The 13,383-nt window shown below is 42.9% G+C and overlaps 1 protein-coding gene across 5 annotated transcripts in view; it reads right to left on the minus strand.

Moving 5' to 3' along the window:
- zfhx3b (zinc finger homeobox 3b) overlaps positions 1 to 13,383 on the minus strand; it is a 238,114-nt gene that overhangs the window by 6,072 nt on the left and 218,659 nt on the right. For all 5 annotated transcript variants that reach the window (XM_016475618.1, XM_016475619.1, XM_016475621.1 and 2 more), the window contains 4 exons: positions 9,982 to 10,115; positions 9,338 to 9,538; positions 5,670 to 5,793; positions 112 to 5,574 (listed from right to left, as the gene is read on the minus strand). In XM_016475618.1, coding sequence (XP_016331104.1) covers positions 112 to 5,574; positions 5,670 to 5,793; positions 9,338 to 9,538; positions 9,982 to 10,115 — 5,922 coding nt within the window. The remainder of the gene's footprint in view (positions 1 to 111; positions 5,575 to 5,669; positions 5,794 to 9,337; positions 9,539 to 9,981; positions 10,116 to 13,383) is intronic.

Raw genomic sequence — 13,383 nt, forward strand, 5'->3', positions numbered from 1 at the left:
AACATGATTAAGATTGTTGCAATATAAATCTGAGAATTAGTTGTTAGTAGTTTTACGTCTCGTATTTCAAAACGCTCACACTCATACTAGAGACATAGTGTGATGACATACCTGAGTTGGATGAGTTAAAGCCTGGTATGGAGGGACCACCAACACCTGGCAGGAGAACAGGGGGGATCCCCTGTAGATTTGGGTAACCTGACTGAAGGTTCAAGGCTTGCAAGGCAGATGTGTCAAACATCCCTTGTTGCTGCATGGCTTGTTGTTGTGCTAGTCCCAGGACCTCATTTGCTTTCTTGATACGATCCATCTCCTGTTGTGCCATCAGCTGACGAACCGTCGCTGGATCGAAGTACTCTTTCTCTTTATCGAGTTGACTTCCAATGGTATCCTTTACTTTGGAGATGTGTTGCTGGGAAAAGATGTGGTCTCGCACTGAGAGGCGAGCACTGTATTTAACACCACACAAAGAACATTCTGTCTTAGGTCCCTCGTAAGAAGTCTGGTTAATACCAAAGTGCTTAGCCATGCTGAGCTTTGCCTTCTTTTCCTTAGCACGAGCGTTTTGAAACCAGACCTGGACAACTCTCTTTGGAAGTCCAATGTCATTGCCAAGTACCTCACACTCCAGCATGGTTGGAGTCCTATAATCATTGAAGCAGGACTTGAGCAGCTTAAGCTGAAGATTAGACATCTGTGTTCGGAAGCGCTTTTGACCAGGTCTGTCTCCACTATCAATGCTTCTGCTTCCAGAGGCCCCTGGACTTGGTGAACAAGGGTCAGCCAGACTAGATGTTTCACTGTAGTCTATCATATTTTCATTTTCAAAGTCTTTTGTGTAGAAGCTCATTGCAGGGCTCACCAGTCCTGAGGACATCTGTTCATCGTTCTCAATGGAGGGTACTGCGCCCCCAGACTTAGAGAGAAAATCTCCACTGTTATGGCTGTGCTTTGCATCAGCACTGTCATTGTCAACGTTTGCCTCATCACCTGTGGTAGTGTCAGTGATGGCTGTATTCACAGAAGAACAATCATCATTATCAAGTTTATTATGATAAAAGTTTGTATTAACTGAGGAAATGGTTGGGCTTTCAAACTCCTCTGCTCCCTCAACCTTAATAGATGTTGGGCTCAGGAGAGCCCTGGGGGACAAGTCCATGCTTTTGCTCACAGGTGACAGTGATGAACTTTGCGCATCATTGTTAGACTGGGCAAGGTGAGCATAGCTGGAGATATCCAGAGGATCCATCTTCAATTGCATGGCCTCCTGTTCAGATAGCAGACCAGAAAGCACTAGGTTGTAACCAGCACGTTTAGCCTCATGCCAGTGGCGTGAACGAATATGGGCCTCGAGGGCAGTTTTAGCTTTGAACAGGGCTCGACAAAATGGGCAGCGGCGGTGCGCTTGAGCTGGCCCAACAGCCCGAAACTGACCTTTTCTTTCTCTGGCTCTTGTGTTTTGGAACCATACCTGTACCACTCGTTTTTTAAGCCCCACTTCATGAGCAATGTGGTCAAGCATTTTACGAGTAGGGTTGGAGTCAAGCAAATATTTCTGGTACAGAATCTCTAGTTGCTCTGGTGTAATAGTGGTTCGGAGGCGCTTGTCTCGTTGTGGCTCCTCTCCACTATTCATGCTGTCACTTTCTCCTGGACTAGTTCCTGCCTTCTCCTCCAGCTTCCTCTTCAGGGAGTTCATAGTGGATGTGGGTGTTGATGGGGAGGTGGCAGAGTTGCTGGACATTTGCGGTATTGCTCCTGCAAGGAGCTGGCTAGCAAGCAGAGGATTGCTAGGATCAAACAACATGAAGGACATGTCCATTGGGCGATCCAAAAACTGAGGATGAATGAACTGATTTTGGACACTCAGGAAATGAAGTTGCTGGTGTTCCTGCCAGTGTTCAAATGAAGGGAAGGCAAGTTTGCACTGCTCACACTGGTACGGGTTCATTTGCTGGGCCAACTGCTGCTGTGAGGCAGAGGCTAAATGAGGATTAAGGGCCATGTGGGAACTCTGGGAGGTCTGACTGGTATGTGAAATGGAGGGACCACTATGCTGTTGCTGTTGGGAGAGGGAAGGTGAAGAAAGCTTTGAATTCTTTGGGACTGTATGTGTCTTTTCCTCTCTTTGTGGTCTCTGCTGTGGAGTCTCAGATGGATGAATGGTTTCCTGTTTCAAAGATGTCTGCTCTCTTTGGCCCAATGATGTTTCTGAAGAGTCTTTTGATTTTTCATCAAAACAGTTTGATGTGTTAGCTGGTGTAGGCTCCTCCTTTTCAGATGACGTGATGTGAGAGAATGCAGAGGATGAAGGAGGAAGAGGGCAGAGGCTTGAGGATGAGGGCATTGGTGTTTGACCTGATGACCCAGAGAGAGTATAGTATTCATGAGAGAGATCCACAGAGTCCTCATTTAGACTGTCATACTGCCCGTCTTCCTCCTCGTCTTTGTAACAGAGCTTCTTTTGGTGTTTAATAAGGTCAAATATGCGCTGGAAAACCAGGCTGCACTTCTTGCACTGATAGTTTAAGTTGGTAGTACGAATGTATCGGTCATTGGATAACTCGCGTCGGTCACCTTCTTTTCCTCCATCTCCCTGGTTCTCATAATTTTTACGGGCTTTCTGTCTGGCATTTTGGAACCACACAACAATGACTCGAGTTGGAAGGCTCAGAAGATTGGACAACTGCTCAAATTCATCATCTTTAGGATAAGCATTAGCATCAAAGAAATCTTGCAACACCCTCAGCTGGTAGTCTGTGAACCTTGTCCTTGAGGACCTCTTATTTCCAAATGATTCCTGCTTTTGAGGCTCAGGGGAGGGTGGCTTTGAATCAATTTTGGTATCTTCAAGAGTTGTAATTGGAGGGTTGTTAAAATTATAAGGTGAGTCTTTGTTGCGTTGTCGCTCTTTAAAGAGTGTATTGCGGAACCAGTGCTTGATGACTTTCTGGGGGAGTCCTGATTTATCTGCCATTTCCTTAATTTGTTCTTCGTTGGGAGAGTTGTTGATGTCGAAATACTGGCGGAGCACCCTTAGCTGGTCATCTGTGATACGGGTGCGTGGTCTCTTATTCTGTTGCTGTAACATGGCAGGGGTAAGCTGCTGTTGGTAGAGCTGGGCCAGATCAGTGGCCAGACTGGGCTCAACAGCTGGCAGTTGGGCAGGAATCTGAGAAGGTAATGACTGGAGTGACATGGGCTGCATCATAAGTGGAGAGAAGAGAGGCAGATCCATTGACATTGGAATTTGGGCCAGTGGAACTGGAGGCTGAGGAGTTGGAGCAGTTGGTGGTGTCAGGGTAGGAGCAGAAACGGGTATATTTGGTGTTGGTACCCTCTGGGGAGGCGGAGGTGGGGGTGGGGGTGGAGGCGGTGGAGGAGGTGCAGCAGCTTCGGGTGTCTGAGGTCTCAGTGGGTACAGCTTGTCATATTGTTCCCTGTACTCTTTGGCAAATCTCTCTAGAAATCTGAACGGAAAGAAAGCCTGGTGGATATGCTCCTGATGACTCTTGAGAATCAATATGTTGGAAAAGAGCTTACCGCAAGACTCACACTCCAGTTTCTCTAATCCTTCAATAGGGTCAACTACTCTGGTGATACCAGCTGGCCCACTGCATCCTGACAGAGATCCTGTTGGCTTTCTTTGTGCTTTTTGCTTGTTCTCATTGAACTGAATTACTAACTCGAAGCCAAAATTCTCCAGTAGGGCTTTGGTGGCATTCCCTCGGGCATCTGAGACAATCCTTGGAGGAGGAAATCCAGAGTCATGATTCACATTTACAACAGCTTGAGGAGGATCTTTCTTTTCTTTGGACTTGTCTGACATATCTTTTGGAACATGATCCTCAGCTTTATCACTAATTTCTTTATCCTTTGGCATCTCTCTTTCTTTCTCAGTGTGAGGAGATGGCTTTGGCTTTTTGTCTACAGGATGAGAAAGGGCACTCTGCTCAAGTAAAGCCATTTGGCTCGATCCTTGGGAGTGGGAATGAGATTGGTGCTGTTGCTGAAGGTGGTGGTGCATAAGCTGTTGTTGTAAGCAGCTCTGCTGGGCAGAGTTTTTCTGTTCTTCCAACAGTGAAGCAGCAGATCCACTGAAGTTCAATGAAGAGCTGCTCAGGTTCATTTCTGGATTCAGTTGAAATTCTGCCCCAGGAATGTAAAACGGAAAGAGCAGCTGCTGTTGCTGAAGAGGGAGAAGAGCGTCTGTTGTCATAGGGAAGTGCTGGAGAAGAGGGTTAAAAAGCTGGGACTGAAGGAGAGCAGCCTGCTGGAACTCTTGTTGGAGCTGAGCCTGTGCCTGTGCTTGAGCCTGGGCTAACTGCTGCTGCTGTTGCTGGAGCTGCTGCTGATGACCCCTCGAGGATAGCATATCTGCAAATTTCTTCTTTTTCACTTCATGATTCTCAGAAGGAGAGGGATGACAGGCTGAGTTACCCAAATTCTCAACATTGTGAGAATGACTTGACAGATGATTACCTCCCATGATGCTCTGTGCTGTCTGAGCTCCAGCTGGAGAGCTGCTGCTCTTGCTGGAGCTGGTAGTTGAGTTAGTGGCTGGAATAGGGCTTGGGGTTGAAGTGCTATTGGAAGTGCTTCCGCTTGGGCCACTACTGCTAACAGCACTAGAAGTGCCGCCAGCTGCTTCAAGCTTTGCTGCCCTGGCCTTGGTTTGATGAAGAACAGAGCGCATATGAATCTCCAGTGTAGAGCTCTGGCTGTATGCTACATTGCAAGTGCTGCACTTGAAGGGTTTATTATCAGGGCTGCTGGTAGGCTCTGGCTGACCGGTGGTGGATTCCTGTAGAGCCCTTTTGACTTTGTGTAAGTGAGACACAGAGTTGTAGTGTACAAGAAGAATATTCTTTTGAGTAAATGACTCTTTGCAGACTGTACACTTGAAAGGACGGGACGGATCTAGAAACTTCTCCATAGTAAAGTTGGGGCCTTTCCTAAATGGTAGGGCTCGCTTGGGTTCAGATCCAGAATCTTCTTGCAAAGATCCAGAGTCACTGCCAGTTGGGCTTTGCTTTTCCTCTGGGTCACTTTCGTCTCCCTCTTTCTCATCATCAATAAGAGCTCCCTGGTCCTCTCCAAGTGAGGGATCACCCATAATCATTAGGTCTCCATTCATCAGTAAACCTCCATAGAGCTGCTGGATGTCAACTTCACTCAACTCCAGGTGACTGGTCTCCAGATGCTTCTTAAGTGCATGTAGGGTCCTGAAGCTGCGCTGGCATAAACAGCACATTGTGGCTGCTCTGATTACATGGTATTGGGAATGCAGCTGAAGTTTCTCTATTGTCTTGAATGCCAAACTACACTGGTTGCAGCGATATTTGTAGACATGACGATCAGAGACAGGCAGTTGGGGCCTTTTATTGTGGACCTCATTGAAGTGCATCTGAAGGGCATTGGAGGATTTAAAGACTTTATTACAGCCCTTTTTCCAGCAAAGGAAACCGGTGGAATCATCTCTTGCAGGCTGCTGTTCCTCAAGAGGAGACTTGTGAGCTTCAACAGTGTCTGAGGCCAGACAAACTCCTTTTTCAGGCTCAACATCTGCCACCTCTGCAATCAGAAAAATAACACACATTAAATTCTGACAACATAAACATATTTGTGTGTTTTTAAAATGTTTGTCCTCAATTGCGCAACATTCTAACCTGTTTGTTTCTTAATGTCATCAGAGTTTGAGTTGACCATGGACTGAGGTGCGGTTTGAGTATCTATCTCTGGTCCAGGGACTGGTATGAACATGCTAGCTGGCAGTACTTCTGATGCTGCCACCTGGAAAAAGAAAAACATAGTAGTTGTTAGGTTAATTATAGGCCTTAAACAATAGACTCTTGATAAGAAACATAGAACATCTCAAATTAACGTAAAGGACAAGGCAAACTTACACATTCAAAGTTACACATTCAAAACAGACAAAATTTCTGCATCATATGCAGTAATCCTTCATTGTAAACAAAAATTTGTAAAAGAAAAATATTCATATGAGGTGGTACAGGTGAGAGATGTGCTATAAACATACAACTAATTTGACAAGATAATCATATTATTTGAACTGGACACAAACACATTTACTGTCCCCCTCTTTCACACAGGCGACTTAATTTGCCATCCATGGAATTTGCACTTTGATCACTAATGGTGTTTTGTCATGCTCTGCGATAGTTCTGCTGCTGCAGCCAATTAGTGTGATGGGCTGAGTGTTCTACCTTGGCCAGTTGAAAAGCTTATTAGAGAGCCTAATTAAATAAGTCTTCCACCTCATAAAATGTGCTTTTCATTCCAATAGAAAAGCATGGTGCAATGGTCAAATGCCATCATTCAGCCTGGAATTCTGGGTAATGCAACAACTGTCAATTTCTGGATAATGATCAGCACTCTTAATTTAACATACAGTGCTCATTAATATGTTTTCCAGCAAACCAGAATATTTTAATCTAAACAATTATGCAAATTATTACTTGAAACAAAGTCATTAATAAAAAATGTAGATAAATTTAAATGTAGGTAGATGGCAAGCAGCATGTTTTTCAGTCAATTTAATTAGAAAATTAAAAGTAGCGATGAATATTGTTGTGATAAAGGTGCACCAAGGTTTGCTTGGCACTTCAAAGGTTGAAGTTAATCAAGTGTGAATGACAGCAACCTCCCTTCTATCTTTTAAGTGCACATGATTCTCCTTGCATGGCTCTCACTCTCTCGCTATCTCTCTCTTTCTCAGAATAATAATAAAAAACAGATTCATTAACAGGATCCTATTTAACAATAATCAGTGATTGAGATTAGAAAGGGTTGGGAGATGAGCCACTGTGTGCTTCACCTTCCTTCAATTAACTCCCCAAACTGAACAATCAACCTCACTCATCATGCATTTCAATACCCCAATCCCACAAATATATCCTCCTTCTCTCTCTCTCTCTGCATGTATCATTTTTTCATCCCTTGATTGTGCCCTTGCAAACTCTGTGCATCTTTTTCCTCCCCATGAGACAACCCAATTCTATTTTTCTTACACAAGACATCAGCATTACGTAATTATTTTTTTAAACAAAAACTGAACTGTAGATTACATAACTTCCTTCAAATTTAACATACCTTATAAAATTAGTCAAGTTATTAAGGTTATGTTAACCAAAAAACGACTATTTTCCTGTGAGAGACCTAAGCAAACATAATATCATTACATGGCTGTTTGACTGGTCTTCTGAGATCTGAGAGATGGAGCTGTTACATAGTGGATTTAAAACCTAATCACAGCCAGCAGCTTTAACTCAGTGCCATCAAATACAGAGTGCCACGCAACTCCACGTCTTTGAGCCTGAAACACTGAGAAATAGTCAGTGAACCAGAGCCGTCCATAAACATCTGGTTACTGCAATCAAAATCACACTGGGCAAAATGTAGCCCTTTTTTCTGCTTTTTAGCTTCCTCCCTCACCCACTCTCTTCCTAACTAAAAGTGTTAAATGATTGTGACCAGTATGGAGAATTTCAGAAACAAAACATGCCTGTGATTAACATTACAAAGTGGACTGTTTCTAGACAACTGCATCATTAGGCAAAGAGCGCCGAGTGCTGAGAGTATCCCAAGGTCACTTTTAATTTGGACCGTCTAATTGGCAAACATAGTTCCAAATGGCTATCATCTAGCCAGGCTCAGAATTAATGAAGCACAATTATTTTCATTACCCCTATCTTAGACAGACAGAATATTAGACATAGAGTGAGGGAGCGAGAGAGGGAGAGCGAGAGAAGAGGAAGAAGGAGGAGGTAGGGTGAGTGGAAGAGAGCGCATCTTTATGCAATGTTTGCAAGAAATAAAAGTCACCTGATTCAGAATTCATTAAGCTTGTCTGCCTGACACGAGGAACAGGATAGAGTACCTCTCCATCTCTCGTTAGTTGTAAAAAAGGTGCTGGTTTTAATGTGCATTGTATTAGCTCAAGTTTCTATCATGCACCGCACTTGTACAGCGCTCGGTGCGTTATTACCTCTATAAAAGAAAAAATATTGCTGTCTGGCCTCTACTAATGTGTTCACCATTTGCTTTCGGGCTGGGGGAGTGGAGATTCCTTCACAGAATTCAGAGTGATTGGCCAAGCAAGCAATTCAAACACCACAGGCAAACTTACACGTAATTATTTCACTGCTAAAATTCAGTGAAAAAAAAAAAAACCATGAAAGCAGGGTAGTCTCAGCAGAAGCTGAAATGGAATAAGGTGAGTATTCTCTGAGGGACCAGGCAGACTAGGCTTCTGGAGGCCTGAGCGCTCTGGGACTAGAGAGGTGGAAATAATGTAAAGGGATGATGTAAGTATTACTGCTTCTAGTGAGTGCCTGGAATACAAATGGCCTTGGTAATCACAAGAGGCTTTTCTAATTTTTCCACTAAACCGAGAACATTTCTTCTAAAGTTAATAATTACAATATTCATCTACTTTCTACAAACCAACTGTTTCTTCTAATCAGCTCTGAAATTAAATAGAGAGCAAACCAAGGCTTGCGTAAGTCTACTGGTTCGCAGAATTTTTGCCTGAGAAGACCCTAGTAATGCATCTCTTCTAGAGTTTCAGAGATCTCGACAGTGTCACAAAATGTGTTTTGATCTGCCAAGATGATGTCTGCGATCAAAAGTGACATTTTTCACTAGAAACTCAAACATTTGAAACATAACTGAGATCTCCATTAAATCCCCTGAGGTAAAAATGAGCAAAAAAAAACTTTTGGGACTGTAACGTTGTAATAAAACAGGGAAATGATATTGACCATAATAATACCTAACCAGTGTTACTCCCAGACATGTTCATGCATTTGCCTTGCACGACTCATTTTGAATATACAGGATTCCCAAGGGCCATATAACAATGAACATTTTCTTTTGGCGATTTTAATAAAACCTTAAAATGTCACAAATTAGACAGAAGGAAACAACCTTCGGTCCACAAAGGCAGAGTGAGCAAGAAACTGTGAGTCATTTGTGAGGTTAATGTCTGACATGATGATTACTACTGAACATGGCAGTAAGGCCATGCTGCTTTTGCGTGCGTAAAAAGCATATGGCCTTCGCACCACACAACAGAATGGCAGTGAGGTCTCACATCAAAACAAAAGATCGCAGAGAGAAATTAACTGGGCTTAATAAATATCCATCCACTAGAGACTGAATGGGAAATATTTTGTAAGGTTCTTCTGACTGTGGAAGTAAAATAAACTTGGTTGAATGCCTTGGACATTCATTAAAGGAAACAAATGCATGCATATGAAATGGAAGGCGAAGTCTACTGTGATCGCCCCCTAAATACTCTTCTGCGGTAACTTACTGTGGCAATTAGCTTGTCGACGCAGTCTGGTGCCACGCTGTGGAGGTGAGTGAGATGGAACTGCAGGTGGACCTTGTTGTTGAGCATGTCCTGGCACAGCGGGCAGCGGAACATGGGCTGCACTGAGTGCTGCGTCATCACATGCATTCTGAGCCGGTTCAGATCTGTGTTGCTGAACTTGCAGTAGGGGCACTGGTACATCTATACAATAACGAGAAGGTAGAAATAACTTATTTGAGAAGAGTGATAAAATCAAGGGCAAAGCAAGGCTCGTCTATCTCCCATGCAGTGAGCAGTGGGCTACTCTGAGAGGTAGACACTTCAAAGGGCTCTCATCTGTCAAATATCATATTGATTTTTCACCTTTTGCACAATTAGCACTGCAAGAGCAGCAGAAAAGATGGAGAAATATAATATTTTTTAGAAAAAAAATGCATGCATAATTTAAAAAGGCCTGCTACATTCTACTACTCTATTTTAAAAAGGGCTGAAAACAACATCCTTGGATATTTTGTTAATTAATGGGTACAGTTAATGAGACCTACATGCCTGGGGATTAGATAAGGTCTATCTGAATCTACTTCACAAAAATAGACAGAGATAATTCTAAATGTTTCGCAGAGGCTGTAGATTTTCCTCCATACCTGCTCTCCACTGCTCTTCTCAGTGGTCCTGGGTCGTTTCGACGAGAGGGGGCTTTCTGCTGCCTCGGACCTAGAAGAAGGCCGCTTGGAGGGGACCGGGGAATCCGTCTGATCCCTCTCCGATTGGTTGGATGCTGTCATAGACACAAAAAGAAGCATACTTGTCAAAACACAGCACCGATTTGGCAGTCTGGGCATGCAATCAATTAATAAGTTGTTAAATGAAACGCAGTAAAACTGCAGTTTTGTGCCGTATAATGATGCAGTACTGCACAAATTAAAAAAAATGTATCACAGTTAAAATGGCTTTTATGAAGCCTACTATGCTGAGCTTACTAGTAAGAGCAGACTAAAATGAAAATGTGGTAATAAATTAACTTGCTAATGTTGAAACAAAGCATAGTTCTTTGCCTTTGGTTTGATGATACTCAAGGAACATGTGAAAATCAGAAAAAAGTTTTTTCAAGATATTTGTGTTCATACACTTTTTTATGTTCTTGATAGCTACAACAGTGTGGGAATACAGGAACTGGAGTCTACAGTACAATAGTGCATGTGTAGTAATGGGAATTAAATATATTTCTGCAGCTTTCTCTATTTCGGTAAAAGTGAGGTAAACAAATGCTGAGCATTAGCGTTCAGGTGGTGCAAATCCGGTGTCATATCACCATGCCATACGCTGTCATATCGCTTCACTTACAATGTCGATTACATGTAAAAAAAAAAAAAAAATGGATGCAGTATTACAGCAGTTTTTAGTACCGATGTTGCCACACTCACGGTACAATTAAGAAACTGCAGTCACTTTTTGTAAGGAAGTGAGTAGCATGCCTTTCTAAACTGTGATATATAGGCATTGAACAGGTAACAGCCAGGCCGGCGGATTACTAAGGCAGGCTGCTCCCCCTCCAAACCAATGTTTAACCGCTCCTCCCATGGCACTTAGAAGAGGCAGTGCGCCATGCTTTGACAGCTTGTCTTTCCCTATGTTGGATGTTTAGGACATCAGACACCGGCACAGACATCTAATCAAAACATTAGTTTGCCACGGTGAGCAGCTTTAGGATGCATGCTCTCTCAGATGAAGCCATTTGAAGTGTGGCTTCAGCGAAGGGATTCGCCCAACTTGAAAAAAGTCAAATATACCACAGGCGGCTTCAAAATGTATAAAGAAGAAAGAGTTCTGTTCTGGTTCCTATTTCGATTATTTTCCCTTGCTTATTTGCACTTCTTATTGGAATATGAAATTACATTCCCTAGTTATTTTGGTTTTCAGCAAATCTTATAGTTTTGCACGAGTTTCTTGTTACATTTTGCTATAGTTTTTAAGAAAAGATTCTTCGCAAACTAGCAACATATGTAAGTTGGTTGCTAATATTGAATCTATTGCTATTGGCGTGGCTCATTCATTTCTAAAAAAAAAAAAAAAAACTTGATTACTACATCTCAAGCTAACTAACAAGAATGCATGGATAAAACACTAAAGTTGAAGAAAGCAAACTAGAGGTGGCAATACAGAGCAATATCAGAGCACATGGTAAAAATAATCAGCTCGTATAGAAACTAAATCCGCTCTAAGCCAGAGAGGGGTCGAGAGAACACACTGTTCATGCTGCTAGGGGAAAGAATTCAGTGAAACTTAAGACGCTCTCTCTCACCAGCCCATAACGAGGCTATAAAGAGTTAAATTTGGCATGATTTGTCCAGTCCAGAAAGGGCAAATTGAGAACGAGATTGTGGGGGTCAGTTTAAGCCTGGCTGACCATTTTCCTTGGGCAGACATTAAAGTGTCAGGTCCAATCAGGGCAGGGCAGCTGAGCGCTGGCTTCAGTGGGGGGCCTTACTTTGGGGAACGCTGCCTGCTGTGGCTCCCAGAGACTCCCCCAATCAGCCAGTGCTGCCCTATTAGGTCCAGTCATGGCCAATCCCATTAGACACATCCACCAATAAACAAAGGAAATGTTAAACAAAGGAACCTCCCATTCGTTGCCATTAACCTCTACTCTCCATCCACTTCCTTCTTACTGCACTGCTCCTGGCTGTCTCTGTGGCAGTCCCTTGACTCTTCTTAGCCCATCTATCATCTGCCTGCCCAATTTTATTTTTTTTTCTTCAGGAAACCCCTTTTCAGGTGCCTTGAATGTTCCTGGATCAATATACTTGGTAACCAAAATTTTCCACCAAAAACAGCTGTAGTTATTTTTACTACAATAAAACAGTGCAAACGTGGTATTTAGCCACCACTCTCATCAAACACAAATTGCTAATGCTATTTAAAAGGCAAGCTATACGTTTAACAAAAACTGCGGTAGCTGTGGTATTTTGGTGGTTACCATGGTACATTTTTGTTAGGGAGTGCAGGATAGAGAGAAAAGTAGGCAAAGTGGTTTAAAACACAGAACGCTTTAGCTAATGCTTTTATGCTAAATGCTTTTAAGCTAAATACATGTAAATAAACCAACAAAACAATTGCCTGTGACTCCAAGTATGATTGAAAAAGGGTTAAGTACACTATTTGAGTATTACTTGTACATTTGTTCATTGTAAATCCTGTCTAATAGGCAATTGCAAGTGAATAACATGAGGTCAGGGGAGCAGCTGCCTGCCGGAGGCCTGCAGCACGTGTGGAGGGGAGGGTGGCCCGCTGCCTCTGGGCACAGCCGCACCTCGTCACGCCCTGTTAGGACTCCATAAATCTGATCAATTGTTTGCTTTTAAAAAGCCCCAAAAAGCCACTTCTGCCACCAAACCCCCGTGACTAAAGCCCAGCTACCGTATCCTGTTTTCTGTTGTCAAGAGACGGAGGGAGAAAGCGGGGAAAAAACATCATCACAGAGCACGCTTGAACAAAATGGAGTCCAATAAACAGGCAAAGAAAAGGGACTGTTGGCATGTGCAATGCGTGTGTGTTCGGCACGGTTGGGCGGCCGCAGGAACATGCCTCAACATCTGAGCAGGTCAGATCCATTATTAGAGACCATGACCAGAACCTGATGGCTGGAGTCTCTCTTTCTCTCCCTGGTCTCTGCTCATGAACCTGGCTATGTGTGTCAGGCTCTGGTATGTTCACTGTGTGTACTAGTGGTAGACCAATATGGGTTTTCGAAGGCCAAATCTTAAGAGCAGGGTAATATGTATTTAATAAAATTTGACAAAATGTGAAAGGAGATGAAGACAAAATCATATACATGCATACATACTGTGGGATTACAAATTTAAGAATCTGTCTTAAATCTACTAAAAAGACTAACTAAAGCAGTGATACATTGTAGTTGATATACATTTAGGGGGCAGTGCTTAAAATGGAGAAAAAGCACCTGGGTGACGACCTTAAACAAAGCATAGAGTTTAAAACAGTTTAACATACGAATTTCAAAATAATCATAAATAGTATTTAAATAG

The sequence above is a fragment of the Sinocyclocheilus anshuiensis genome, unplaced genomic scaffold (assembly GCF_001515605.1).
Source record: "Sinocyclocheilus anshuiensis isolate Anshui unplaced genomic scaffold, SAMN03320099.WGS_v1.1 scaffold256, whole genome shotgun sequence".
Classification (NCBI taxonomy): Eukaryota; Metazoa; Chordata; class Actinopteri; order Cypriniformes; family Cyprinidae; genus Sinocyclocheilus; species Sinocyclocheilus anshuiensis.